Source organism: Octodon degus, unplaced genomic scaffold, assembly GCF_000260255.1.
Source record: "Octodon degus isolate 3935 unplaced genomic scaffold, OctDeg1.0 scaffold00045, whole genome shotgun sequence".
NCBI classification, from domain to species: domain Eukaryota; kingdom Metazoa; phylum Chordata; class Mammalia; order Rodentia; family Octodontidae; genus Octodon; species Octodon degus.
The window spans coordinates 5,621,083-5,648,799 of record NW_004524621.1 but is presented as its reverse complement, the minus strand read 5'-3'; the positions used below and the strand labels follow the sequence as shown (position 1 = coordinate 5,648,799).

The 27,717-nt window shown below is 54.5% G+C and overlaps 2 protein-coding genes across 3 annotated transcripts in view; one reads left to right on the top strand and one right to left on the bottom strand.

The window, feature by feature from the left end:
* Positions 1–79: 79 nt before the first annotated feature.
* On the bottom strand, positions 80–7,626 carry CUNH21orf2 (chromosome unknown C21orf2 homolog). 2 transcript variants are annotated; one of them, XM_004631952.2, is made up of 7 exons: positions 7,472–7,626; positions 6,000–6,018; positions 5,199–5,245; positions 4,065–4,294; positions 3,334–3,508; positions 2,642–2,735; positions 80–1,201 (listed from the first exon to the last, which is right to left on the bottom strand). In XM_004631952.2, the coding sequence occupies exons 1-7, from the start codon at positions 7,546–7,548 to the stop codon at positions 1,073–1,075; spliced, it is 771 nt and encodes a 256-aa protein (XP_004632009.1). In that variant the 5' UTR covers positions 7,549–7,626; the 3' UTR covers positions 80–1,072. The 2 variants fall into 2 exon arrangements, with proteins under 2 accessions (XP_004632009.1, XP_023571827.1); XM_023716059.1 differs by lacking the exon at positions 6,000–6,018 and having other exon boundaries at positions 7,472–7,508.
* Positions 7,627–15,207: 7,581 nt separating this feature from the next.
* The window catches only part of Trpm2 (transient receptor potential cation channel subfamily M member 2), a 52,727-nt gene continuing 40,217 nt past the window's right edge, over positions 15,208–27,717 (top strand). The window contains exons 1-5 of the mRNA XM_004631796.2: positions 15,208–15,291; positions 18,343–18,612; positions 19,355–19,443; positions 24,757–24,925; positions 26,204–26,384. Coding sequence (XP_004631853.1) covers positions 18,448–18,612; positions 19,355–19,443; positions 24,757–24,925; positions 26,204–26,384 — 604 coding nt within the window. The 5' untranslated portion in view covers positions 15,208–15,291; positions 18,343–18,447. The remainder of the gene's footprint in view (positions 15,292–18,342; positions 18,613–19,354; positions 19,444–24,756; positions 24,926–26,203; positions 26,385–27,717) is intronic.

Below are 27,717 nucleotides of genomic sequence, written 5' to 3'. Positions count from 1 at the left end.
TGATGGAGGTGTAAGACAGGAGGGAGCAGGGAGCTCATGCCTAGGGGGTCAAACATTCTGGAAATAAAATCAACCCACCTGCCCAAAAGACAGCACTTTATTCACCTGAGTGACCACAGGAGGCAGACACAGGCCTGGGACAATCAGATGTTCTCCCACTGTGACTACATGGGTCCTGAAGAATGTACAAGAGAACCTTGACAGACCAAGCCCCCGGGTTGTGCCCAAGTCTAGTGCACAGAGCCCTCCGCTGGGCCTCACACAGCTGGCACTGGCCACAGCCTTGTCATGAGGCACCAGCGTAATGATCTGCATTGTAAGCCCTGGCCTTCTGGATGCTGTCACCATGGCTGGCTTACTGGATTACATAGCTGTCCTGTGACCAGATGTGCTCTCAACAGCATGGATGTGGGTGCCTCAGAGATGGCCCTGACACCAAGAGGAGGCGGAGAAGGCATGCATGCTTCTCTGATCACTGCATCTGCTGGCAGGTCACTCACTGGGCACCCCAGGATGGCTCTGGGCTACAGCGTTAACCCTGGTTCCCAGTATCCTAGCAGGATCGCCAGGACGCCTGTGTCCCAGACTGGTGGGTAAGGGTGTCCACGGGCCTCATGAAGGCTCAGCTCGCCCTCCCCACAATTGCAAGGTTCCTTAAAGAAGGGAGATCCTGCCCAGGCCTGCTGAGAAGACAAAGTCCTTCCTGGGCATGGCCATGATGCCAGCTTTGAGGTGAAGGTTGCTGTCCCTCTGGTGGACTACCTTACCACTAAGGACCAAGTGGCAAAATTGCTCCTCAGAAGCTGTGAAGTGGCACCAACTTGAAGAGAATGACAAGACTGCACCTGCCACCAAGCTGTCTGCTCCATCACCAGGAAGTGCTTCATGGGGAGGGCAGCAGGTAAAGCCTAGACCCTCATGGCCTCTGCAGTCAAGTCTGAGGATGGTCCTGGCATGGGTAGGCACCTCTACCAACACAGGTCTGCCTGCTGGCATCTGGCCTGCCCTTGTCTGATATGGGCCAGGCTCTGTGGAACAGACAGGATCAGCAACAGGGTGTACTGGGCTCATGTCACTCTGTGTCCTCCTGCAGCTCCTGCCTGTGCAGTAACTGCAGCCGGCTGCTGACGACTTGCTGCACGGCCTCCAGCCCCTCCACATCCAGCTCCCGCAGCAATAGCAGCACGGCTGTCAGTACATTCTGGGGACAGGGAAAGGATGACCAGAACAAGGAGGGACATGGTGCAAACCAGCAGCCTCACGTCCCTTCAGGTAGGGAAATGGAGGCACATGGGCCATAGCCCAGACTGCTCAGGGTGGTCCACCCACATGGCTCTTCCTGCGTCCCTAGGAGGTGACCTGCATGTGCTACAAAGAGGAAGGGCCACATAGACAGCTTACACACAGTTCACCATGAAGGGCTACATGGATGGCTGAGGGAAGCACCAGAGGTCCTGTGGCTCACCAGGAGGAATGCACTGGGAGGAGACAGGCATGCTCTGGCCCTGACTCCTGCAACACCAAAGGGCTGCATATATCCTTGGGGCTCTGAGGCCACCTGTGTCCCTGTAGTGCCTGCTGTGCCTTGTGGACTCCACTCTCCCCAGGAGCTGCGAGTACCCATCAGGAGGGAGCCTGTGGAGGCAGACCTACTCCTGCAGTTGGACCTGCGCCTGGGAGAGGTGACAGGAAGTCCCTCTTTTTTCACTCCCTTTCCTTCCAAACAGGCCCCAGGCTATGCCCCCCGCGGCCCAAGCGGGTCTGTGAGTGGCTGTATCCATCCACCATGGGGGCTCCTCTGGCAGGCAGGGCAGCCCAGCCAGATGGAGGCCACTCTGATGGATGGAGCAGAGGCTGTGGCTCCCTGTTCCTCCCATAGGTGCTCACACACTACTGGCCACCAGATGGCTGAGGAAGCCCTGGCCCTCCCCTCCAACTGGGCCATTCCCTGGAACCAAGGGACCATGTGCCAACATGGCTGAGCTCTGAGGGCTCTGCAAGGGGCTGACACAAGCATAGGGAGGAGGCACTAGGGCCACTCTCTTGCACAGGGTCCACTGCGCAGGCAGCACCATTTCTCACATGGGCTGGAATCAGAAATGAGTTCTGCTCCCAGCCAAGCTCATGGCCTTGGAGGTCACTCAGGACACCCATGGAAGAAACAGCTTCTCTTATTGGTGCTGGGGTAGGGTGGAGGAGAAAGAACTGCAGGACGGTCAGATGCCACGGGCGGCAGGTGAGAATGCAGGGAAGAGTGGGAAGGGCACGGGGCTTGGGGTGTCACTGAGCTGCCTACTCAACCTTCTTCAGTCACCAATCTGGAATCATGGGCTCTGCTCCCTGGTGCCACCCAGGGTACCCAGCCACACCGGATCCAACTGCAGTTAGAAGTCTGTCTGCAGGAAGCAGGCCTCTGCCAACTTCAAGCCAGCCATGCAGCCACCCAAGGTGTTCTGGAAGCTACTGGCACTGAGGACAGTTGTGGAGGCACACTGAAGCCAGCCACTGCCCCAATGTGGCTTCCATGGGCTAGCACTCCCAGCAGTGGGGATTCTAGGGGACTTGGCTGCGCCACACACACAGTATGGAAATTCTAGGCAGAAGCAGTGGTGATCTGGGCATGATTGCTTGTGTCACTCACCCTGTTTTTGTGACTGCTCTCAGTGTCCCTCTGTGAGAAAGAAGGAAACCGGTCCCTGGCAGGGTTCTTCAAGCTGAGGTGGCCTTGGACACAGCTGTGAGATGGATACCATGGAGGTATGTGAGGTCTAGGGCACCAATCTGTACCCAGCAGGATATGGAGGAGGCTGAGCCCATCGTGGAGACTTCTATGTGGCACTGGGCTCGCACACAGTGGCCAAGTACCCACTCCTATTTTGACCCTCTAGGGTAATATCCCTGTGACCCATTTCTCAACTGGGACCCCTTCATTCAGGGCCTCACAGTTGGCCCGCAACATAGTAGGGGTCAGCATACTGGCATCAGCCTGCACCTGCAGCTGCCACTGCAGGGTCAAATCCAATGCCCTCCCACCACATAGTGGCTGAGGATGCTCAGCGTGGGCTGCTCTAAAGCCCCGGAGCCCTTCTGCCAGTTATTTCTGCACAAATGCATTAAGGGCAGCAACACCTGACCTGGGAGGTGTCCTGGCCACACCCCACACCCAAGGAGCACTTCCTGTACCCGTGCACCTCATACTTCCTGCATCCACAGTCACCCCTGGAGGGTGGAAGGCAGGGGAGCCCCCCAGGGACTCCCCTCCTTGCTGCCCACAGCACACTCCAGAACCCCATCTGTTGGGGGCCCTGGCACAGGCACAGCTCCCAGCCTCACTCTGCCTCCTCATCCATGCAGCTCAGCGTGTCCGGGTTGGTCTCAGTGGCGGAGCTAATGGAGCTCAGTGTGTCGGGCAGCTCTTGATGGCCCTGGCCTGTGCCCTCCCTGTCTGGGGCGGCTGTGATCTCATCCCCCTCCATCAGCGCGCGGGTCAGCTCCTCCTCGGTCACCGCTTGGGGTGAAGGGCAGAGAAAGCAAAGGCATGAGAGGGGCTCGGCCTGCACAGCTGCACACAATGGCCCTGGCCTCTGTTGCACACTGGGTCTGTCTCACCCTCATAGCCCTGTGACATGCACGCAGGAGCTGGGCCTAGGACTGCCTGTGAACACAGCTGGGTGGGCTGGAATGTGGCAAACTCTATGGGCAGTGAGCAGCTGCAAAGCCCCTGACCCTTGACAGGAGGGCATGTGGGCTCTGTGCACAGTGTGGGGGTGTAGGGCCACCAGCACAGCTGCACCCACAGATTCCCAGGAACCAGCCAGAGTGGACCAGCCCCCAGACAAGTGTGTCCTTGTGTGGCACATGCTGGATGGTCAGAGAAGTCCCGCCCTTCAGGAACAAGGGGAGAGGGATGGGACTTGAGGGTGAGCTGACCCCCAGAACATGCAGCTGTGCCCCGGTAGGCCAACACAGGCACTGCCAAGAGGTGACAGCGCACAGTCAAGGAGATGTTGTGCCTGCAGAGCGGGAGGCAGGAGACGGGCTGCAGACTCAGCCTGCAGACTCACCCTGGTTGTCTAGCTTCTGCAGATGTGGCAGGTTGCGTAGCACTGTCATGCGGTAGAGGTGTGGGCTAGGGCCACAGCATGGGTTCTCAGCCAGCCACAGCACCCTGAGGTGTGGCAGCCCCTTCAGGTAGAAGAGTTCATCCAGGCTGGGGATACGGTTCCTCCTTAAGTACAATTCACTCAGGCGGCGGCAGCGGCTCACAGGCTCCAAGGTTGAGACGCTGTTGACACTGTGGGATGGTGCTGTTAGTGACTTGACACTCAGGGCAGGGCTCTAAGGTGGGTGGGTACCTCCACAGAACCCGTAGACCCCTTGGCCACCTGTTTGTCGCTCAGTTATAGGCCAAAGTCTGACGTAGTGGGTCAAAGCAAGAGATGACCCTAGCCTAGAAGCAAGCCCCTCAGCACAGGGCATGATAGTTCCCTCACTTTACTGCATGGACACTTCGCCTTCTTTCATGGGAGGCAGCAGCCAGAACTCCCAGCAAAATACAACAAAGACCCAAGTGTTAAACTTCCAAAACCCTACATTAGGAAGAATCTAAGAGCGAGGGCTTCATTTCAATCCTGAAGGTTTATGAGCAATCACAGAAAGAGAAACATGCATAATGTCCATCCCACCCTATGATGGATAGACAGACAGGCCTTCAGCTCAAGGTGGCCACTATTCTACCGCACCAAGCGTTCCTTATTGCAGGACCACTCCAGGGTAGGGCACACGCTGGTAGGGACAACTGTGGCATGCTGACCCTGGAGAACATATCGCCACACCTGGCAAGTGGCAAGGATCCTCAACATCCATGCCCTTCCTAGGTACAAGATGGATAGGAGGGAATTCAGGGGTGTGGAGAGCTCTTCCTCTCAAATGCTCCCAGGTTACCAACACTGATCAATGATAGGCCCTGTGATACACGGAAACTGGTGAGGTCCCAGAAAGATGGAACCTGCAGCAGATGTGGCCACGGTGAGGGCAAGCCAGGCTGGGCCAGCCCATGGCTTATCAGTAGGCCTCCCCAGCTCCAGCTGTAAACACAAAGGTGACTTCTGCAGTGTCATGGCTGTGGCTGGGCAAGAGAAGTGCAGGGTCCCGAGCTCCCATGCCCCAGGGACTAGAATGAAGTAGGAAGCAGGTACCTGAGTGTGATCACCTCCAGGCTGGGCATCTCTCGGCATATGGAGATCTAGGGAGGGAAGAATGTGGCTAGCTAACAGTGCAGCACTGATGGCGTCCTGACTATGTCTCTCAGGCCAACTCTACTTCAGGACATGGGTGTGGTCTTGTTTGGCCAGGGCTCTAGGAAGGGTCCTACAGGGCATGCAGGGCCCAGGCTCACACTGCACTCCGCAGCCCAGGCCTTGCTCACTGTGGGTAGCATGGCTTACTGGTGCCCATGCCCACTCTGTGAATCTCTTAGAGATGCTTCCAGCTGCAGGGATCATTCCTCACTGCAGAGGCTCCCAGGGATGTTAGTTAGGGACCTCAGAGGGCCCTGCTCTGGGACAGAAGCCCACACAGCCAGGCTAAAGGGAGACAGGCTTGAAACTAGATCTTAGACTAAATCATCCCCACTTATTCTACGGAACAGGGCAGGCAGTCCTGGGCCCATGCCAGGCGTTGCATGTCTGAGTCTTAGACTGCTGGGACTAGGTCCCCCACACTCAGCCCATAACTGTGTGGGGTGAGTGAAGTTGGGGGATCTGAAGCTGGTGCTGATCAATAAAGCCAAAAAGAGTGTGTGATGAGCACTGTACCTGTTCAGAGGACAATTCATCCTGACACTCCTTCCCAGGGGACAGTTTGACTCTGTGCCTTCCTTAGAGCATGACCACGACCAAGGACATGGGACAGAGCCAATGGCCATGTCAACGGTTCTTACGTGAACGAGACACAGCTTTGGGGCAGGGCTATGTGGAGATAATCATGGTACTACTTACATCCGTGAGACGGCTGCCCCTGAGGAAAAAAAGACACTGTACTTTAATCTCATCAGATCTGACTAAAAATATCACAAATCTTACAAACCTTACATTGTATGATTTCAGTTACACAGAAAAAAAAAAAAGGAAAAAAGTTTTACCAGGCAACTTGAAAACCTCAAAATTGTTGGGGTGACTTTGAACAAAATTCTGTGTACGGTGCTTGGGGGGGATTTTTTCAAGCTAAGGAAGAGCAGGAGTTGTTCCAGTTGCAGGATATAAAAAGATACACTCATTCTTCCAGTGGCTAAATACCAGAAGGCTCATTTCCCTCACTGACATAAACAAGGGAGTTTTCATAGGGGGCCAAGTTCAAAGACTAAACATGCAACTTATGAGGCCAACTTTAAAGGTCTAAAATGGAGCTGTTGTTTCTCTGGGCACAGAGAAAGCCCTAACTATCTGTGTCCAACAAGGAAGGGCATTATTTAGAGCAGAGACAGAAGGAAACTATGGCCACGCTGCCAGATGTGCCTAAGCAGACAGAAAGGCTTTTTAATGAACCTGCTTGGACCCACTACCTCCCACTCTCTTCCAGAGGATCAGGCCCACTGAGTCCCCAGAAACACCTGCAGCCCCTTCAGGTCTCACCTGCAGGCCACCTCCTCTAGCAGCTCTGGTCCTCCTTGGCCCAAGGCCCAGCACCCGTTAGCTAGCTAGCTAGCTAGTTATTTATTTGTTTGTTTGTTTATTTGGTACAGGGTCTTGCTACACAGCTCAGACTCATACTGATCCTCTTGTCCCAGCACCCGCTATTTATTTATTTATTTGGTACAGGGTCTCGCTATACAGCCCGGACTTGTACTGATCTTCCTGTCTCAGTCTCCCCAGTGCTGGGATTACAGCAGTTTTGGTGGCTGGCAGGGTGCACCTGGGGGTTCTGGGCCCAGCAAGGCATGCAGTACTGGGGATCGAACCCAGATTCTTGAGCTTACCATGCAGGCGCTCAGACCACCGAACTACGTCCCCAACCCTAGCACCGCTTTTGAGTTTGCATTGATCCTACAGCATCTGTCCCTTGCTGTCACCCCCAAATGAGATCACCTGGGCACAGTCCTTCTTGGGCACCTAGTGAACAAGGTGCCCTATAGTCTCAGTTCTCTGTCCTAGAAATGGTGATGATCCCCTTGCACCTCCGTCTTATTGACAAGCCTGACACCAAAGACTAGTGGCAACTTCAAATGCCAGACAATCATAGAGGGGCTGGAGAAAGGCCACCTGAAGCCCCATACCTCTCCTGGGAGGGGGCGCGATCTTTGCCCTTGGTCACCTGAGCTCGTGCGACCCATCCTCACGCTGCAGACCAGGCAGCTGCGACCCCACTCTCGGGCTGACGGGGAGGGGGGACGGGGCCAGGCAGGGCCACACTGCCGGGGGGAGGGTGTCGCTGGCCCCTTAGCATCATGTAGTACTGTGGGCCCAGGCCTCACCAGCAGTTGAGCTTCCGCACGCTGTGCAGCTCCGAGGCCTTAGCCCGGGTCAGGACCATCTTCCGCGTCAGTTTCATGACGGCCGCGCGCGGCCCCCAAGTCCGGACCTCGTCCCTCGGCCCCTGGGTGCCTGAGCTTCGCAGACTACAGCTCCGCCGCCTTGCGTCTCCAAGAGGCGGGGTCTGCGTCGCCAGGGGCGGATCCCGCGAGTTCATTGGCGCTCCGGTGAGTGGGCCGGGCCGCGCGGGCGCAGGGCGGCCACCTGGATTCCGCCCGGCGCGTGGGCCCGGCCCTCCGTCCCATCCTCCCAAGCCGTGCGTAGGTACCGCGCACGCGCGGGGCGCGCGTGATGACGTATCCGATGCGCCGTGTTGTTCCGAGAGGGCAGTAGGGCCCGCCCTGTGCGGCCAAGTTCTGGGCGGAGGCCGGGGTGGCGGGTTGGCTGCTTGTCGTCCTCGCGGCTTTGAACCACAGCGACTTCAGTAGGTGCGGTCGGAGCAGGGCTGTGCCAGGTTACCGCGGAGATCCCGGGATCCTGGCAGGAGAATCCAGAGCCCTCTGAAATGCTCTGGGTCGCAAGGGCCGTCGCCAGCTGCGCGTCTCCTTCCCTCGCCCCCGTACCCGGTTACTTAGGTGTCAGTACCTGGAGTATCGGTCTTTACGCCACATCGTGTGCTATGAGCAGCCGTAGCGCACGTTTCCCAGATCTCAGGCCCCGGCCAATTCCGGATAAACCCGTTCTGGAGACCCTTGGCTTCTATTTAGGTTGTAAATCGCGACCTGAGTTTGGCGTGGTAGCGCACACTCATAATCCCAGCATCCTGGGAAATCGAGCGCGAGGATCACAAGTTTGAACTCAGCCCGGGCAAGTTAGCCACTTCGGGCGACCCTGTCCCAAACTTTAAAAAAAAAAAAAAAAAGGTTGGGGATGTGGCTCTGTGAAGGCCCTCGGTTCAATCTCCGGTACTGAAAATAATTAGTAATAAAAAGAGGCGATAGGTTACATCAAGACAAGCATTTGGGATCCAAAGCCTATTACAGATAAGATTTTCGTTGACTGAAATTTAGTCAGTCTAGGTCATTCCCATTCATGAAATGTGGCCGCCTTTCATATCTGATTAAATTCCCCTGCCATTGATGTCAGATCGCCAGGGCCTGCCTTCACCAAGAGTTCTATTGAGTCAGTTTAATAAGTGTCCTCCTTACCCCAGCATCTCCTGAGTAATTTTCACCTACAGACCCCAACTACTGTTCCTTGGCCACTTGTCCCTGCATTTGGAGTGGAGATCAGTATCCTTTATTGCAATAAATAGTCTTACGTGGGCTGGGGAGACAGCTCAGTAGCATAAGCGCCTGCCAGGCATGCACAAGATCCTGAGTTCTATCACTGGTACCACCAAAGGTGTGTGTGGGGGGAAGCTTTACAACAGTTTCCTCTTGTAATGAGTGTCAGGATAGTTTTGTGACACATAATAACCACCCTCCCCCAATTATTTCCTCTAACAGAAGTCAGAAGTCACCTTCCCAAGCCATCACAGTGAGATCCCCAGATCCATGGCATGACAGGTATGCTTCAGCAGTGGAAAGAAGCTTGACCTTTTTCACAGTGCGATTTTGCTATGGGATCTCCCCAATGAGCCCAGCCCTAATTTCTAAAAGGAGAAATGCACTTTCAGGATAATTTAATAAAGTCTACTGTTTTCTGAGTTTTGTCCCTCTTGTGTTTTGCCCGACCCTTGGGTGCTGTGAGGGGCTTTGCTTTGTTTTGTTTTTTTAATTTTTAGGGAAGGGTCTACAGGGTGTTCAGGGGCTCACTAATAGATCAGACTAGTAGTGATATGCCTGTTTACATCCTCCCAAGAGCTGGGATTGAAGAGGTGCACCACCACACCCAGTGTCAATGGCCTAGTCTCAGCATGCTCTGGGGGCAGGGCCAGCACAGCAGATGGGGGTGCGGGGTGGGGGATTGTTTTTGTTGGCCCCAGAGGGAGGTGGCCTCTACAAATTGGGTTTCTGGAGAATGTCAGCTTGCAAGCTGTGTAGTAGCCCCAGTCAGAGCTCAAAAGTGGACATTTGCTTTAGTACCTGCTTCCTGGTTTCTGCTAAGCCTGTGACAGAGTCCATTCCTGTGACAGGTACCAGGTGTTAGGGCAAGAGAAGATGGCTCTCCTTTCGGAAATGTAAGGCCACAGAATACCAAGTGTTTATGGCGGCCTGCAGGTGTATTGCGAGTCAGTTGCATGGAAGAAACATACCAAGCATGGAGTGGCCCAACCCTGGGGAATAGGAAAGGTAATGTGCTTAGGGTGGTGTGTGTGTGTGGGAGGGTGGTGGTGGGAGGGTTTCTTAGTGTAAGAACTTGGAGAATAGAGAGCATCCAAGCAGTGCCATCCAATTCTCACACCAAGCAGGCAGAGAACAGCTGGGACCAAGAGATGCCGAGCCTAAGCTCCATCCCACCAGGTGTGGCAGGCAGTAGGCTTCCTTCAGGTGCAGGCTGCATGAGCTTGCACAGGGCCCCTGGCTCTCCCAGTTGGGGACCATGGCGAGGGGCTGGGACCTGAATTGCATTTTGGTGCTTGAAGCTGCCCTGGAGCTGAAACATGATGTGGAAGTATCCACCTCCGTTCTGTGGGGAGCCAGCAGCTCCAGACTCCAGCCAGCTCCTTGTGCTGGTGGGGATCAGGTAGACCTTTGATGGGATATTGTATGTCATGCCCAAGCTAGCCGATGGGGGAGCTCTGGAGCTGCTGCCCTGTTCCTTCTGGGTTTGACCCAAGTAGCCCATCCCCTCTGCACCTAGGCTGGTGTGGTCAGAGTGAAGGTGGTGCAAGTTGAGGGTTAGGTAAGGCCATGGGCCCACCAGATGCCTTCCCAGTCTTGGGTCTGGCCTGTGCTCTCAGACTGTGCCCATGGGATGAAGCACCTTGCAAGAGAGCTGTACCTGGAGATTTCTCATCAGGAAAGAGTCTAGGGGAAGAGAAGCCTGCTGTGGGGATGTGGAGCCCCTGACAGCCCAGAGCAGTGGGGGACTTCACCCTTCAGGAAGTATGGCACCCAGAAGTCACAGGAGCCCTGAAATGACCACTGCACCCTGCACCCCAACACCCTCATGGTCTGTCTGGAATCAGCTGCATCCCTATGAGCTCAGGGGTGGACTTGACCGACAGAGAAGCTGTGTGAACTTCAGAAGGTAGAGGGGCAGCAACATCCTTAGAGCAGGGCCTTTGTAGTTGGAGAATAGAGGGGGGACAGGCCGTTGGGGTCCTTGTACTGCAGCCAATGCTTCCTCTTCTCTTCCCCCTAGCAGTACCCCAACCCATTGGCACCCTTCATTGCAATCTCAGAGGCTGACACTTGCATGCTAGCTCTGCCTCTTCAGTGAGACCTTCCCAGTGTCTGGGGCAGCGCTGCCCCCTCCATGTACTTCCCCCACCAGGGGAACTTGCCCAGCATCCCCCAGCTTTTCTGGATTTGTGCTTCTCTGCAGCTGACTGCCTGAAGTCCAATTCCTATAACAAAGGTCTTATTTCAAAATACTGCTAAGAGGTTCACTTCCCTAAAAGAACTCTGACATAGGCAGAAAAGTGACCTGAACTGAGGCAGAAAAGTGACCCCAACTGTTACAAACCTAAATGAAATGTTGGCTCTCAGCCCTGAGAGGCCTGGACCACTGGCTTCAAGCTCACACCATCCAGGGTCTTGAGGTCCTAGTTCTTAGGACCACTGTCATCAACCTTGTCCCACTCTCCTGCTGCACAGCATTGTGACTGCTTTGGCATAAGGGCACTGTCCCCAGCTCAGGGTCAGTCCCATCTGAGTAGTGTATCACTCTGAGTGGGCATGGGTCCCATGTGTAGTTCTGGAGAGTTGGAGCATAACAGAGTGGACCCCAGTGCTGTCCCTCCAGAAGTGGGGGACAAATGTAGTGCCTTGGGCAGCACAGACCTGTTCCCATGAGCTTTCTTGTTTTCCTCATCATAAATTTATACTTGTTCCCAATGAAGACCCCCTCTGGTGGTCACTCCCTGGGGTGATCACTCCTCTTTCTGCTGGATGCCTGCAGATGCTAGAGTGCTGCTTTTGTGTCCTCCAGTAGGAGAGCTATTGGGCCCAGGACCATGAGTAGGAGAGGGGATGTGGTGGGTCCTGTGTGTGACACCTGGGCACATGCCCACACCTTCCTGACTGCTCACTGCTGACCCCTCCTAAAACTCACCATCTTCCCAAGGAAGCTGCTGGCCTAAAGCACGCCCTCCAACCCATCACTGGATGATGACAGGAGGGGAGGACCTTGAAGTCGCTGAGCTATATAGTCAGGGTGCACAGGGGCCTTGGCCATACCACTGTCACAGGTGCTGCCCCCTCTGCCCAGCCCATTCCTCCTCTACAGGTGGAACCTTAAAGCCCCATGCTGACAACTCCCAGGGAGTGTGATAGTGACCTTGTAGCACTCCCATCTTCCTTTTGGTTGAATTGGCTAGGGGTCTCTGGTAACCATGACCCTGGCACCAAGGACCATATTCATGGATGTACCTGTGCCTTTCTTACTCCAGAGTCCCAGTGGCTGAGTACCGGCACTGGGACTCTGTAGGACAGGTCCCTGGGGTGGGGTGGACACTTGGCAGCACCTGGCACCTGGAGATGACCTGGACTGGCTCCAGGCTCCAACTCAGCCTCCCCTCTTCTTTGCCCCTACCCCAGGTGTCCCATCAGGCCCTCACATCTCCAGGCACCTGTCAAGTCACCTGCCTGTGGTGACTAACAAATTACCTCAAACCCAGCAGATCCCAATAGATATTTGTCTTCTCCCAGGAAGGCTTCACACTCTGCCCACAGTCATTCTCCCTTATGTTCCAGCTCCATCTCCACTCATTGTCCCCAGTGTTTGCCACACCGGAAAGGATGCACTTGCTTGTGCCCTTGTTACTGGGTGACAGACCCCCATGACAGCTGAGATGTGTCCTTATCTCCTAAGTCCCAGCCCCTGAGCACATGAGGCCTCCAGGAACCACTTGTCCACTGTCTGACCCATGGAAACCACGCTGGTACGATATTGATGATAGTTCCCAGATGGGAGCCTGACACAGTGACTGAGGGACAGCTCATCCATTTAGGCCAGTTTAACAGACTCCCAGGGATGGGGTGTTCAAAAGACAGAGACCAGTGCTTGCGGCTCTGAAGGCAGGAAGTCCACATTCAAGGTCCTGGAAGATCCAGTGTGCAGTCCACTTCCTGTCTGTGTCTTCACATGGCAGACAGGCAAACAGGCTGCTTGTGCCTCATCTTCAGGGACATGACTCCCACAGCCAGCATCCTACACCTAACACCATCACCGTGGGAATCAACTTGTGAGAATGCACATGGGGGGCTGCACAGTGTCTGCAGAGTGTGCCTGGTCAGCTCTGGCCTGCGTTCTGCTGCCTGCTGCCTGGTCCCCAGTGTTCCAGAAACCTGTGGTGAGTCCCATGCCCAACCTTGGTGGGAGAGGAGCAGTTTGGTTCCACTGGACTTTGCTCAGTGTTCTGAGCTCCTTCAGGCCCTTACCAGCTCCATGGTTGCTGTCACCCTGCAGGAGTGCCACCTGTTAGCAGAGCCTGGCTGCTGGGCTGTGAATAGAGTTCCCAGGGCCTGTGCTAGCTGCCATCTCCATCTCACTCAACCTCTTTGCCATCACCATGCCTATACATTTTATACTCAGTCCTTTTGCAGGACATGTGTCTCAGAGCTATTACCTGTCGATGCCCCAGGGCAGGAAAACAAAGATGCTCCCCAGTTGGCAGCCCAGTGCAGCACACTGGAACTGGCACCTCGGCCCCTCTCTGGTCCTTCACCTGTCTTGCTAAGTGAAGTCTGATGATGCTATGCCATGCTATACAGCTTTTCCCTGCCTATGGCTGCCCTCGAGGCAGAGGTGTCCAGACAAAGGCCAAGAGGTACAAAACCTACCATCCCTAGCTATATGACCCCATGCAGAGACAGGCGGCTGCCCTGCTCTGTCCTAAGACTTCCCTTACTCTGTCCTGATCTCAGGACTGAGCCTTGCTTCCTGTTCCTGCGTGCCACTCAGGGCCAGGGATATATCAGGTCACTGTTCTTCCATCACTAATTGTGAATTTTCTCTTTGCTACCACCACAGGGGGATTTTATCTTGGGCACAAAGTCCATGCTGTGAAAACTCCTTGTGCCTTGCGGTAATGCTCCATGAAGATCAGTATGTGCTGCGTTCAAGCCCTGTGGTCAGTACCCCTTTATCTTCCTGCAAAGGATATTTCATAAGTGTCATTGCAACAGCAACCCAATGAATAAATCTAGCCCTCTTGAAAACCCTGTGGTTTTTCCATAGAAGGAAGTAGCTGCTCTGGGGCAAATAAGTGCAAATGTTTCAGGAGACACTCAGCTCATTAACTCCATCTCCAGTCAGTTCCAGTCAGGCCCTTGGGTGCCTGGCAACCGCAACATGCCTGTCCATCAGTTATTAGGATCTTATCAAATATTAAGCAACTTGCAGCATTTTTAGTTAACGAGATGTCTCTCAGGCCAGCAGGCACCCAGGGAAACAAAGCTGGACAGGGCTGAGCTGTATGGGTGGGTCTCTACTGCCTGTCCTGTTAACCAGCATCTAAGGCACCTTTCTAGGGTGTTCGGATTGTCCTACAGATGCTCATAGAGTGCTTCCTGGTTGCCAGGCTCTGGAGGTGCAGCAGTGGATGAGGCAGAGGTCTGTGTGCCTGTAGCAGCCTGGAGCCCAGCAGGGCAGGGTCACTGCAGAGATGGCCACTCATGGCCCATGGTGCTAGCTAGTTTGGAGGAGAGACCCTGGTTTCGTTTGTGCTTTTCAGAGTTGAGAACATCACAAAGGGCTGCCCTCTGCAAGGGGTGCCACCTTTCCCATGGGGCTATAGATCCTAGGCACCCCTCAGCCGTGGGCACTCCCGTTGGCCTGTGGAGGGTGGGGCAAGACCAGGTGCAGTGTCCTCTGAAGGAGTGTACAGGGTCTGGACAGTGGCCCAGCATGCCTGGGCACAAGAGGAGAGACAGCAGGCTGGGCAGGGCTACTGGAGCCACTGCCCACCTTACTTCCTGGACGCTGAGGCCAGTGGGGCTCACAAGTGGCACCTGAGACTGTTTCTGTTGGGAATGAGGGGCAGAGTGGCTTTGAGGGGCATTACAAGGTTGGGCAGAGATCTGGCTGTCTTGAGAAGCCACTGTCATCTTCACAGGGGTCAGAACACAGTGGTTCAGCCCAGCTCCAGACAGATGGCCTGCAGGGCCTGCAGGGCATTCAGTGGCCAGTGTGGTTTGCTGTCCCTAGCTCTTTTGGTACCCTCTGGGTGTGGCAGATTGGACAGCAGGCTTCAGGGTGCCCAGCTGGGAATGGCCCCAGGATTTGGGTCAGTCAGATGTGAGGGCACAGTGGAGGTCTCTGAGCAGATGTCCTAAGGGAGTGGATGACTCAGCCAGCCTGGGTCTACCAGGGACTCTGCCCTACCCCCTCTCCCTCTCCCCACAGTTCAGGGCCTGAAGGGAGTCGCTGCAACAGCCCGTTTCAACATCCCAGATATTTCTCACTAGCGCTGGTGGCGTGAGCGCCGGGTCCCAGGGCGTCCAAGTCGAGCTGCTGCGCGTCCCGCTGCCCTTGGCTCTGCGCGCTCGCTGTCAGTGCTGAGTGACGCAGAGCGCGCTGCGGGCGCTTGGGCGGCGCGGGGCTCGGGTCTCGGAGCCCGGCGCACGCTTTCGTTGCCAAGAGCAAGGGCGGCCAGGGGCCAGGGCGGTGGTGCGGCTGTGGCGTGGGGACGCACGGCCAGGCCTCAGCGCAGGTACGCAGGTGCGGTGCGCAGGTGCATGCGCGGGTAGGGGCACGCAGCCCAGGGGGTTAGGCGCCGGCGGGAAGCAATCTGGGGCCGGGCTTGGGCGCGGGGTCCGAGATGCGGCCGGGCCGTGGGCTCCACTGCAGTGCGCACCAAGGCGCGGAGCAGGCGCAGGGTCGGCCGGCTCGGTCTATGCAGACTCCTGCAGCTTCGCTACCCTGCCGCAGCAGAAAACAGGGTTGGTGGGAGTGGTGGGCACTGGGGAATCTAAGGCTCTTGCACTGGGTCCTCCCCAGAGACCACAAGGCCGCTCTGGCTCCCAGTTTCTTAACCTCTGTACCTGTGCTCTACGATTTGTTCACAGCCGGTGTCTGCGACCTGGGAGAGGGCAGAGCTCACAGTGAGGGACCCTGAATGGGGGGCTGTCCCATCACCAGGTGGCTCATGCACAGAGGCTACCCCACAGATGAAATGCTTTCTATTTGCTCTATTTCCCAGGAATTTCTTTGGGCAGAGGGGATGGGGTACCCGGGTACACCTGAAAGTACACAATATTATAAGAGGTTGTACCCCTAGTCTTACTGTGGCCCCATGTCCGTTCCTGATGGGGGTGGTGTCCGCAAGGCTCACGGGCAGCTGCTGTTCATGGCTAAGGTGGACAGGTGTGACATTGCCCTTTCCCATACATCTGTGCTCTTTCCTGGAGGCTCCCTGAGTGCCACTATGCAGAGCTCATGTTGGGAGATGCAGCCCATGTTGGGCTGCCCACCTGCTTCCTCTGTGCCAGGAGCCTCAGATTCCCAGCATGGGCATGTGCTTTTGTAAGTGTTGTATCCAGGTGAGTGTGGACATGCTACTCAGCTGTCCATCCCTTGGCCTCCAGGAATGCTCAGCACACACACCTGTGCCAGGTGCTTCTGCAGAATTTTAGCTGTAAACCAGGGTGGCCAGATGCTGTCAGGAAAGTGAAGAAAGAGGTCAACTGTGTGCTTGTGTGTAGAGGAATCCAGAGAAGGTTGGCTGTGGCACTGTCCTTTGAATAGCCATTGTCGGCCCTGGGGTTCAGGGTTTCCCCATCTCTGGACATCCCCAATGCAAAGAGCAGGGGTGCTGGCTTCACATTCTGGGGCTGTGTGCATCTGGGGTGTGAGAAATCTCACACAAGACCTGAGTGGGTGTGCTGAGATGTCAGCTGTCTGAAGCAAGACTGTGACTGTCCTCAGAAGCCGGTTCTGATGCATGGAGAAGCCACCCTGAACTTTCTTGGTGCTCTTGAGGAGGGAACTGAGTCAAGACCAGAGGGTTTGAGACATCTAGGCAGAGCGAGAGTGAGTTACCCCTTCAAGCAGGGGGGCAAAGCCACAAAGGTGTCACCCCAAGTGTGAATCTGGATGCCTTTTGTGTGCCTGCCACTCTTGTGGTCTGCAGACTGGGGGTGCTTGTGAGGCTTACCACCACTTTACTCAGAAGCTGCTTAGGGGAGGCAGTGTTTTCCCATCTGTTTAGTTGGTCAGCACTTTCATCATGAAAGAAATTCACAGATAAATTCTTCATTTTACCTGGGTCCCAGCCTGAGGCAGGGCGTCTCACAGAACACTTCCTTTCTATAGGCCACAGCATCTGGGAGTTCTGGGGGACTTGCTCTGGGGTGCATGCCAGGTGGCCAGGTGTCAGTAGGACTGGGTACCATGAATGATCCTAAGATGTCACTGTACTCTGTGAGGTTGCTTTGGGTCCCAGACCTAGCAAACAACAATGAACTGCACTGGCATCTTTCCTTACTCACCTGGTGATGCGCACCATGTTGGACCTGTGTGTTTGCCCCTCACCTGCTTGGTCTAACCATTTGCCTAACATAGCCAGGAACACGTTAGGGTCCTGAGGACAAGCAAATCCTCTATGGCACACTCAGCCCACACTGGCCTCTTCATTTCCAGCGTTTCAAGATGCCCATCCTAGGGGACCATCTCTGGACCAGATCTCCTATAGCTGGTCACTTACTGCCTCTGACCCTCTTATGTCCAGTGAGAACATGTCTTGCTTTTTTGCTGGCCTTAGCAATAGGCTGGGGAATGACACCAGTGAGCTGCTGTGCAAGACATCAAGGAACTCTGAAAAGCCACTAGGGATGAGATGGTTCTCTCTTCTCAGAGCTAAGCTAGAGGTCCAGCAGCTCACCCTGTCCTTGGGTCTGGGGATATGTGTGTCTGAGGGTCGGAGGTGGGGTGGCAATAGGGGACTGAGAGGCTCTCCAATGTCACAAGAGCCCCCAGAGTCCATCTGGAGCTGTGGCACTGGCATAGGGAACATATGGTTGGCATGTGGCAGGGATACGTCTTCTGGTAACCTCTTGATGTGGTGGAGCTAGAAAGGGGTTCAGGCCTCCCCTTTGCCACTAGGACACCATGGCTCATTAGCTCCCTTGGCTGCCAGCCCTACTGACCCTGATCCCTTCAGGATACAAAACAGAGTAAGAACACTGGCACAATCTGTCCCTTTACGCTGCCCCTCAGTGTCCTCAGGAGACCAGCTCAGGTCCATGGGCTAGAGGAGCTTGCAGGACTTAAACACATTCATTCTCATTTCTGTGGTCTCAGGGGTGGGTCAGGAAAGAGAGGGATGGTTTTTTGGGGTCAGGGCCTGTGGTACTTCCTGAAGCGCAATCTGTGGGCAGTGGGGGAGGGTAGTTTCTTCTTTCTGGAAAGTGAAAGAGGTGAACCCATGTCTGGAACCATGAGATGCGGAACTGAGGGTGCATACAGGGCATGTGAAGGTCTCACTTGTGTCCCTCCCAACACCAGTCTGGGCTGTCTGGGAATGTACAGTGCACCAAGTGTATGGGAATGGGTAGGGTAGCACAGTGGCCTGAGTTTGTGACCAGTGTGATAGAGCCCCACATGTGTGTAGTTCCACACTGCCTAGTGTCCTGCAAGGCTGGACAGAGTCTGGGCAGCCAGGGAGAAAGAGCAGACTGCCCTGGGAGACATTGATAAGTGCGCTACATGAGGAAACACGTGGCCAGAGCAGACATCTCACCTTCCTCTTTCTGCTCTATTTCAGCAGCCCCTCCCCCCATGGTGTCTCCACAACCCCTGGGCTTGTGAGCTGGAGAAAAGCTGGCCCTGAAGGAGGTGGACAAGTGGCAGAAGAAGGAGCTGTGACAGGATGGAGCCCTCGGCCCACAGGAAAGCTGGCTCTGAGCAGGAGGATGGCTTTGGGGTACAGCCTAGGAGGGTGACCGATCTGAGCATGGTCCCCAACCTCCGGCGGAGCAACAGCAGCCTGTGCAAGAGCAGGAGGCTGCAGTGCCCCTTTGGCAGCAGTGAGAAGGTAGGCTCCCCACCTCTGTGGGCAGCCACAGAGCTGGCCAGATTTCTGCCATCTGCCAGATCAGCCCAAACCCTGGGGTTCAGCAGTGACCTGGGCTGGGCATGTTTCCTGTCTGGGTGGAGAGGGACTGCCAAACCCAGGGCTACAGCTCAGAAACACCTTGGGCCCGGGGGCCTCGGGAGATGGTGGGTACTGGACTTCCTTGTCCTCTGGGGACTATATTGTCCTTTGCTCTGTGATCTGCTCGAATGTGAGTCCAGGTCCTGTGTCCTATAGCAGGGTGGGGTGGGGTGGCTTACCTCTCTGTGTCCTGCAGCACAGTGATTTCCCATTTTTACTGTTGTGGTGGTCAGTGCCCTTGATAAACTGGGCTGAAAGCAACTTCAAATGTTGTAGTACCAGGAAGGCATCTGCAGTTCTCAGACAGTAAGCACCAAAGTAAGGGTCCTGGGTCTTACCCAGCACAGCTTCCACCACACCGCTGTCACTGAGGAGACTGATGTAAACAAGTACAGTATGAAGTGCACGTTCAGATTGGGTCTGAGAGCCAAAAGAAACATCACACAGATTCAGTTCCCTCTCTTGAACCTGCCCTGGAGAGCTGTCCAAGGGTGTGTCACCTTGGTGTTGGGCCGGGTTCCTCTGTTGAAACTTGGCAGTCCTTGAAGGCCTGGGCTGTGAACTTTTGAGGGTTCATGACTTGATGATCTCAGGACCTTAAAGGAACCCTTTCTACACACAGCAAGAGCATCTGAGTTCATGGATTCCTGAGAACATCAGGAAGAAAGAATGTGTGTATTTTGTGGAAAGTTCCAAGTTATCTGATGCTGGGTAAGTGATATGTTTTGTGTTTAAAGCCTGTGACCCTCTTCTCCTGGTTCTGGGTAGGTGTTGTGGTTCATTTCCTTATTGCTGGGACACCCACATCCAACACCCACAACCGAAAGGGGGAGAGGTTTATTTGGGCTCACAGTATGAAGAGGTGTCAGTCCATGGTCGGCTGGCTCCCAGGCAGGGCAGCACAGTGCAGGGCCTTGGTGGAGAACAGCTGCTCCTGCATGGTGGACAGGAAGCAGACAGAAAAAGGGGGGAGCCAGGGAAGGAGATGAACCCTTTTGCACCTCCAGTGATCCACTTCTTTTAAGCAGTCCCTACCTCCTAACTGCAGCTCAGCAGATACAATTCCCACAATCCAGTCACTTTCCCAAAGCCCCACCTGTGATCACATGAGGCTTTAGAGGGATGCCTAGGTATAAACTATAGCAACTGCCCAACCCCCCTGCTCCCTGCCCAAATCAGGGACTCCATAGGAGACAGCAGGAGCACCCTGTGTGTGCCAGGCCCAGCCCACATGTGCACTGATTCAGTGGCCTCTCCCTCCAGCCACCCTCTGTGCTGCTCTGGACAGGCCATCTTCTCCTGGCCCTTCTTCCTTCCTGGAAACTCCTACTTAGCTTCAAGGCCTGTTGCCTCTTGGTGTGCTCTTCCCAGGCCACATGCCGTACAGGGCACGGCCTCTCTCCTCCTCTCTGCTGGCCACTGTAGAGTCATTTTGGGGCTCAGGCCTTGTCTCTCCCACTCACTGCTGAGCTCTTTGGGGCAGGGACCACGACAGTGTTGTCTCATCCCTCCTCACGCAGGCAAGTGGCTGGCACACAGCTGCTTACTGACCGATGTGGGAAGGAGCCACAGGAAGCAATAAGGTCACTCTGGGCCCTGTGCTCTGCCCAGGCATGGTCACTGCGAGTGTCCCGTGCACTGAGGCTTCAGGGCTCACGCTCCAGCCTGGCTCCTCCTCAGACACCGGGGGGCTCAAGCCCTGGAAGCAGAGTGCCATGTTTCATATCTAGATGCTCTCCAAAGTCTCCTGTGCTCATAGGAGCTCTTTGAAGAGTGATTGGGTCATGGGGGTGTTACACTGTGGGTGGATTAATCCCTGGAGTTTATAGCTAAATGTGCTGTTAGGAGTTGAGGTCTGCCCCAAAGCAGCGGTCATGCGGTGCGGCCTGGAAGGGGTCGTCTCTCTCCCCGGCTCCTCCCTTCTCTCTCTTCTTCCTATCTACCAGTGGGGAGCCGCTGTCCTCTGGCAGCCCCTTCTTTCATGCTGCTCTATAGACTAAAATGAGAACCAAAATAAACTTGCCCTTCCTTAGGTTGTGGGTGTTGGGTATTGTGTCCCAGTGACGGGGGAAGTGGCTAGGACAGAGGGAGTGGCCACCAGGTCTAGCTCACAACTACAGTCTGTCCTTAGTATGCCTGGGGCAAGTCTATTTCCAGGTGCCAGAGCACCTCCATGTCGCAGATCCCTAGCTTTAGATTTTGCCAAACCTCAGGTAGGAAAGGCTTGAAAACAAGACAAAACAAAACATCTGCCTTGGACACATACAGGCTTTTGCATCGTCATTCCCTGAGGAGTGCAGTGTAATGGCAGCTCACCAATACTCACACTGTGGCATGTGTTACAGTTACAGGAGGTGGGCACAGGGTCATGGGGAGGCTGTGTAATTCTGTGTAAAGTACTTGGCACTGGCAGCTTTTGGTACCTGTGGGGTTCTGTGGTGTCATTTCCTGTGATACCGAGGGACGGTTGTATGCAAAAAGACAAGGGACCCCAGGTGGGAAGAGGGGAAAGCCCCTGCATCCTGACACCTAGAAGGGTGCAAGGCCCGAAGTCCGCTGTGGCTGGGCTCTGGGTGCATCCTATGTGCTGGCTCTACAGCTGCATGGTGGTGGGGAGGCCTTAGAAAGGGTCGGTGCTGTGTGGAGTCAGTGCAGATGACAAAACTTATCCCGCAGGACCCTGTCATGCTCAGGGCTGAGGCTGTGACTACAGAGCTTCCTCTGATGTGGGAAGAGAGTGGCAGCCTGGGGCAGCATCGCCCATTAGAGTCTAACACCCTGCCCAGCAGCTCCCAACAGGAGGGAAGGCGTCAGCATAAACCACGTGTGGGAACAGGTTGGGCTCCAGGAAGCACCCTTGCATGCTGGCGTGGGGAGCTCTGGTTCCAGATGCCAGCCTGAGTGACCCAGGCCTGCTGTAGGAACCAGGTCACCCAGGGTCTTCTGGATGTTGCCACTCGACAGCTACTCACTGCTGTCTATGGGAAGACAGGACCAGAGTGTGTGCTGAATGCCCTTCCCTGCTGGGGCATAGTTTTGGCAACAGATGAGCCATTGTCCTGAAGTCTTCTCGCACAGTGCTGTGGAACCTTTGTGTCCCCACCATACTGGGAACCTCCCCTCCCCAACTCCACCTATCCTGTTGGTTTTGTGTTCTGATGACCACCCTCAGTGTGGCATGGACATGTCCCATGCTCACTGCCAACACTGTCACCCTGGTCAGACCCTGTCCTGCTATCTTGTCACCTCTCTGTCCTCCCTTGCAGGGTATGCACTAACAGTGGAGGCACCAAAGGACTCAGGAGTAGAAGCAGGACATGTGCACTTAGGAGCCCAGGGGCCCCGGCACAAGCTGGGGCTCAGATGCTGTTGTTCTCTGCTTCCTGCCTATCTAGGCCAAGGGGCTCACAGCAGGAGCCCAGACTGGTTAGCTTCTGGGCCAGTGACCTCGTGCAGCTTCCTGCTGTGTCAGGATCCAGGACACTGTGGAAATGTATGATCTCACCTCCTTAGAGGCGACAGTTCAAAGAGAAAAGGTGGTAGCATGTTAGCTGATGACTGCTAGAAATCTAAGCAAAAATTTCGAGTAGCACTGGCCCAAAATACAAGAGTTGGGGCCAGGTGTGGTGTTGCCCACCCATAACCTAGCATTCTGGGAGGCCGAGCCAGAGAGCCCAAGTTCAAGCTCAGAATGGGGAGTTTAGCATCTTAGTGAGATCCTGTCTCTAAATAAAAAATAAAAAAGGGCTTGGGATGTAGCTCAGTGCAAGGGTCCGGGTTCTGTGCAGATATTAAAACATACAGAAGTTACAAGAGCTTGTGTCCTTGTCCAGCAACTTACCCTGGCCTTTACCTAGTCCCTACCTGGGAAGTGGGGCCACACAGTCGTTCCATTCTGATCTCTGCCAACCTGGAAGTTCCTCAGTATGCTTTGGGGGTGGGACCAGGGGTGCATTGTTTTTCCCATTTTTAATTTTTTTATTTTTATTGGCCCATGTTTTCAGTCTCTGATGATTCCATCCATTGTGGGACACACGTACACGACACATCTTAGTTCTTTTTGTCTCCCTATCCTCTCTTCCCCCCATCTCTCGGTCCCCTTTCCATCTGCAGGAGATCTGTCTCCCTGTGCCTTGTTATCTATCTTTTCCCATTTTAATGATGAAGAACCCAGGCTCAGGAACACCCAGGATCCCACAGTTGACAAGTGGCAGCTAAACCCAAGTTCTGCTCCTTGGAGTTCCGCGGTCTTCCCTCTAGAACATCTGGGTCAGGTTTCATCCGGTTTTAGATTTTCTTCTTCATTTCGTCTGTAGTCTTCTAGGTCTCTTGTTAGTAGCAAAAAGTGATCACCTTAAACAATGAGGATTCTTAATTCAGCAAAGGATAAGAAACACATGGGCTCATCTTTTCTCGCTCCTGCAGCCCCACGCATAGCAGCAAGAAGTAAAAAGATTTCAGCCCACAAAGAGGAGGACCGTGAGGGGACAGTAGTGGACAGGCAGCGGCTTTTCTCCTGGAGGGAAGGAGGAAGCGGGGCCAGCTTCGGACATGAGTGTTTTTGTGCATGGACACCCTGAAAGGGCCCAAGGAGACTGGGGGAGCTCTGCTCTGCAGCAGCCCTGGCCCTTCAGTGCCAAACCTCTACCATGTATGTTCAACTTTTTATTTTGAAATCCAGATTTAAAAGACATTTCAAAGCTACCACAGTACCACCCTGTTGTGTTTATGTCCTGCACAACTATACCATGTTAGCAAGACTAACATGGTTGGAGTTCCACCTCAGCGCAGTATGTGTGTGTGCCCAGCTTTGTGTCCTTTTGTCACATGTGTGGATTTGGATAACCACTGCTACCAGCAGGACACACTATTGCCCCATCTTCATGAGCATCTCCTCTCGTCTTCCCCTTGTGGTCTTCCCCTTGTGGTCATACCCTGCCTCTCCCATCCCTATATGTTTGTCTCTTTGGGACTTTCATGCTATGTGACCTGTGCATTTTTGGTTGGCATATTTTTGGTTTTTCTCTTAGTTGCTTTTATTGGATAATTCAGTTGTTCTCTTTTCTAGTTCACTGATTTGTTTTTCTCTTCTCCATTCTGCAATTGAGTCCATATACCATTTTAAAAAAATGTCAAGAGCTGGGGAGATAGCTCTGTGGCATAAATGCCTGCCTGGCAAGTGCAAGGTCTCAAGTTCAGTCTTCATTATTGAATGCTGTGCTGGCCTTGGAACCAGGCATGGTGGTGCATGCCTGTAATCCCAGCAGCAGGGAAGCTGAGACAGGAGGATTGATCACTACAAGTCCGAACTGTGTGGTGAGACCCTGTAACAAAAAGTTAAAAAAATAAATAAATTTAGAAGTCTACTGTAAAAATGTTGAATAATGTATTTTTCAGTTGTAAAATTTCCGTCTGTTCTATCCTTTCTTCTTTAGTTTCTAATTGTTCATAGAAGCTTTTTTTGGTTACCAGGGATTGAACTCAGGACCTTGTGCTTGCCAGGCAGGCCCTTATGCTGCAGAGCCATCTCCCCAGCAGCAGAGAAGCATTTTTAAGATGGCTTTCACATCTTGGTGTGGTGGTCACCAAGGTTGTGTTTTCTCTTGTTCTACTTGGGGGTTCCTGGTTCTCTGGGCACCACTGACTTTCAATGGAGACCCTTACAGTTTAGGTTTTACCCTGTAAGGCTCTGGGTCTCTAGCTCTAGCAGGCCTGTGATATGTGTGTGTTGGGGGGCAAGGCCAGCACCTGCGTATGTGGGGGTCCAAGGTCCCGTCAGCCCCAGCTAGCATGCTATAGTGAGGGCATCTCATCAGCCAAGACTGTGGAGTTCCAGTGCTCACTCTGCCCCTTCTGATGTCACCTGGTGAGGAGGATGGGAACTTGTTACTACTTCTATGTGGCCTTCTGTGACACTGAGGCTGAGATATGGCACTGCTGGGTGAAGTCCTGGCTCACTGGGCCCTGACGCTCCCAGGAGCAGGGGATTCCTCCTTCCCCCTGGTGATGCCTGTGTCTTCACAGGAAGGTGGTGTGTGAGTGTGGCTACACCCGTGAGCAGCACCTGGAGGAGGCCACCAAGCCTCATGCCTTCCAGGGCAAGGAGTGGGACCCAAAGAAGCATGTCCAGGAGATGCCAACGGATGCCTTCGGCGACATCGTCTTTTCGGGCCTTGGCCAAAAAGTGGGAAAGGTTGGTTCCTTTGTGCCATAGTCTCCATGGAGGCAGGAGCTGGGGTGGTCCTTGGTAGATTTCCTGGGGGTGGCTGGTGGTAGCTAGCTACACGGGCCCCAGCCAAGCTAAGGATGGAGTGGGTGATGTGACCTCAGGCTCCTGCTGTCTGTGGAGTGGAATTGGGATTCATGGAGCTTCCCAGGGCGTGTGGCTGGGGTGTGAGTGGGCTCTGGCAGTGAGCAGCTTCCTAAACATCTGATGCTGCTCCTGCCCACTGTCCTGTGGGGAGGGGGCACCAGTGTCACTTATTTTCCTGCTGGCTTCTGGAGCCTCTGAGCCTCTGACTTACTCTGTGTGGCTATTCCTTCAACTCCTTTGCATCCCTCAAAGTGATGTCCACTTGACCGAAGAAATCAAGCAAGGCCTTTTGGGGTATGGGGCCATGCAGCCCCAGACCCCCAGCCTCCCATGATCATGTATGAGTGTCCCACCCCTAGGTCATCTGTCTTTACATTTACCAGGCAGGCAGTTTCACTGATCATGCAGGATGAGGGTCTCCTTACTCGGTGAAGGGTATGGAATCCAGGTGGGACCCCCGCCCAGGCTCTTCCCACTGCCTCAGCCCCCTCCATGTGCTGCCACAGGGACAGTTTCTGCCTTTGCCTTCCTGTTGTGGTGCTTTAGCACCATGGTGCATGACAAATCCAGACCCAGAGCCTAGTATGCAGCCTGACCTCATCCTGTCACAGCATGTGTGTCCCTACGAGGTGGATCCTTAGCTTCTCTTCTTCTGGGGATCATAAGGGCGCCCCACAGGGAAGGGCCTTCCCTGATATCTGCCTGGCCCACAGGGCCAACTGCTCTGAGGGCTGACAGGCAGCAGCCCTGGTGGACCTGACTAGACCCTCACCAGCATAGTGAGGCCTGTCTGCTGGGGAATGCTTGTGGCCTCCTGGACCCTGCCATCTCCTTTCTGTTCTTCATAGCCTATCTTGGGGGACTCTGGCCAGGGATCTGGGAACCAAGGTAAAAGAAGTTTACTGTGGATTCCTAGGGTCTGTGGAGTTGGGGACCCCCAGCAGGAATGCTGAGGAGGGTGAGGCAGGATGAGAGGCAGAGGAGGCTGAACCAGGGACCCTGGGACCCAGGAGAGAGACATTCAATGCAACGCTGGGTGGTGTGGGCAGGAAGTGGGATCAGGACTTGGGGCACGCATGAAGCACCCTGAAGCAGGGGCCCAAGGAGAGTGAGGGGCATGGCCTCAGGATCCCCTTGCTGTCCCTGATTTTCATGCAGTATGTCCGAGTGTCCCAGGACACACCTTCCAGCATGATCTATCATCTCATGACCCAGCACTGGGGCCTGGATGTCCCCAACCTCCTCATCTCAGTGACTGGTGGGGCTAAGAACTTCAACATGAAGCTGAGGCTCAAAAGCATCTTCCGAAGAGGTCTGGTCAAGGTGGCCCAGACCACAGGTGGGTGCCAGGTACTGTCTGTAGGTGATGGGCACTGGTTGGACTGAATGGGTAAATCCAGGAGGTCAGGCTGTTGGGGCCAGAAGAGCCTTGGAGTAGCAGAGTCCATGCTGCAGCCTGGCTCAGAGCCCACACCTACCCTTTAGCTGCCTATGGCTCTTCCTGTGATGCCCACCTGCTGCTGAGCTAGCCCAAGGGCACAGAGCCTGCTCTGGCCTGAGCATCATAGTGGTTGTAAGGGCCAGTAGAAGCCACAGAAGGCTCGGCTGGCCTCTGAGACATCAGTGACTCAGTCATCTGAGCTCTCTGCACCAGGTCAGGAGGATATCATCTCTTCCCTGGTGTACTTGTCTCCTTAGTGCTAGATAACTTCTCAAGATCACACTTTGAGGGACAGCCAAGAAAGGGCCCAGTGCCACATGGGTGGTGTGAAATCCACAGCACCTGGCCACACTGGAGTTCAGGGAGGCTGCCGTCCTCGAGCTAATGGGGATCCCTTGGGGTAGCCTGGCAGGGTAGACATAGTCGCCCTCAGCTGGGTTGTGCAAGGCTGATGGCTCCTGTGAGCCTAGGTTATGAGGCCTTTCCTGAGCTCTGGCTTCGTGAAGTGTGTGGTGGCCTCCCCAGCCTGGCTGTGGAGAGTCTGGGTCACCTGTGGTGATCATACCAGGCCCTCTGTGGCACTGTGTCAGCTTGCCAGTCTCGTGTTTCTTGAGCTCTGTCCTCTCCTTTCATCTCTGTTCATGGAGGGACCAAATCTTTTCTCCACCTGGTCAGATAGGGCTTGGCTTAGGGCCAGTAAACCTTCCACCAGGCATGCTCACAGCCCTTGCATCTTCTTTGCCTCATCTTCAAACTGTGTGTTTTCCTTTCCTTCCCTCCCCTCCCTTCCCTCTTCCTCCCCTCTCCCTTCCCCTCCCGTTTTTCCCCTCCCCTCTCCCTTTTCCCCTTCCTTCCCCTTTCTTTGACCCCTTCCCTCCCTCCTTCCTTCCTTCTCTTTCTTCTTTTCTTTTCTTTCTTGAAACAGGCTTTTGTTATGTAGTTCAGGCCAGCCTTGGACTTATGGCTATCCTCCTGCCTCAGCTTCCTGAATGCTGGAATCAGGGGTGTGCAAGCCGCCACGCCTGGCTTGACACTGTGCCTTTTATACATTCACCACCAGTTTCTTTACTGCCTGCGTTCCCACCCAGTGCCACCGTGACACGTAGTTTCTTTTTTTTTTATGACAAGCACCCCTATTTTTTATCTTATCTTTCTCTTCTTCTTCTTCTTCTTCTTCTTCTTCTTCTTCTTCTTCTTCTTCTTCTTCTTCTTCTTCTTCTTCTTCTTCTTC